General features: G+C 68.4%; 1 protein-coding gene across 1 annotated transcript in view; it reads right to left on the bottom strand.

The window, feature by feature from the left end:
* IER5L (immediate early response 5 like) overlaps nt 1-616 on the bottom strand; it is a 2727-nt gene extending 2111 nt beyond the window's left edge. The window contains exon 1 of the mRNA XM_012808213.2: nt 3-616. Within this exon, the coding sequence (XP_012663667.1) occupies nt 3-411 (409 nt within the window). The 5' untranslated portion in view covers nt 412-616. The remainder of the gene's footprint in view (nt 1-2) is intronic.
* Nucleotides 617-1233: the final 617 nt, after the last annotated feature.

Below are 1233 nucleotides of genomic sequence, written 5' to 3'. Positions count from 1 at the left end.
GCCCCTGGGCGCTGGGTGCTGGTGCTGGTGCAGCTGCTGCTGGAGGTGCAGCTGGTGGAGCTGGTGGAGCTGGTGCAGCTGGTGCCGGGCGGCCGGTTCGCGCGCCTCCGCGTCCCCGCCGCCGCCAAGTTGGAGCGGGCCGAAGTCAGCAGCGCTGGCCGGCATGCCCGGAGCCGCGTACCCTAGGTGCTGGTGTTGGTGGTGGGGAGGCTGCTGCTGTTGCTGCTGCTGCTGCTGGCGCCGGTAGAGCTCGGCGTAGCGCTCGCTCAGGTAGAGCTGGCGAGCGTTGCGGAGCACGTAGGACACCAGGAGGTTCTTGTGCAGCTTGATGCCGCCGCGCTGGGTCCGGGAGCTGTGGATCTTGCGCAGGGAGATGCTGATCAGGCTCTGGGCGTCCAGGGCGCACTCCATGCTCCCGCGGAGACCGCGGCGGCAAAGCAGCTGCCGCCGCTGCTGCTATTAGTGCTGCTGCTGTTTCTTCCTCCAGCCGGGCGCCTGGGCGCGCCAGGCAGGGGGAACCGAGCCCGGGTCAGCGGGTCGGCTGCGCTCCGAGAGGCGCTGCCACCATGCGCTGCGCGCCACCCGCGGGCTCGCGCTCCCCAGACGGCGCCAAAGCAATGAGCCTCGGCCGGCCCCGGCCCCAGCTATTTAGCTTGGTGCCTAGGCCCCGCCTCATACCTGGTAAGCCAATAGAAGTGCCCAGAGTCTCCCGAGTGACGGGCGCTGCCCGCCCCAGGGCCACTAGGCTGGCCAATCAGACCAAGGCGGTTCCTTTGTGCTATTCAAATACCGAACGGACCCCGGGCCTCCAACGCCGCTGCTGCCTCGAATGTTCTCCTGGGGCCGCCGCACCGCTCGGGACTCGGAGCCGCTAGGGCCGCGGTCTGCAGCACGGGTTCCCTCGTAGCAGGCACGTTAAAGTACCTCCGCTGCCCTCGGCTTAGCTCCTGGGAGCCGGGGGTCTGCTCACCTGAATGCTGCGGCGACGGCTCCTCCCCCTTCCGGACCGCTGGGCCTCACCTGCAGCAGGTGCTCGCGTGTCTCCACTTCGGGCCACGCAGCGGCTCCTCTTTCTCCCCTGTCGACCCCCAAGTGACCTGGGGGAGCCAAAGTCTCTGCTAGTGGGGCCGCCGGCTTGACACTGAGAGACTTCAAGGGAGAGCTGTTGGAGGTATGCTCCACTGCAAAGAGGTTGGGCCTGACTCCCTGACGTTTGGGCGAGGGGTCTCTGGG

The sequence above is a fragment of the Otolemur garnettii genome, unplaced genomic scaffold, assembly GCF_000181295.1.
Source record: "Otolemur garnettii isolate 467f Iridium unplaced genomic scaffold, OtoGar3 scaffold00087, whole genome shotgun sequence".
Taxonomy (NCBI): domain Eukaryota; kingdom Metazoa; phylum Chordata; class Mammalia; order Primates; family Galagidae; genus Otolemur; species Otolemur garnettii.
The sequence above is the reverse complement of the archived record's forward strand: the minus strand, read 5'-3'. Positions and strand labels throughout refer to the sequence as shown.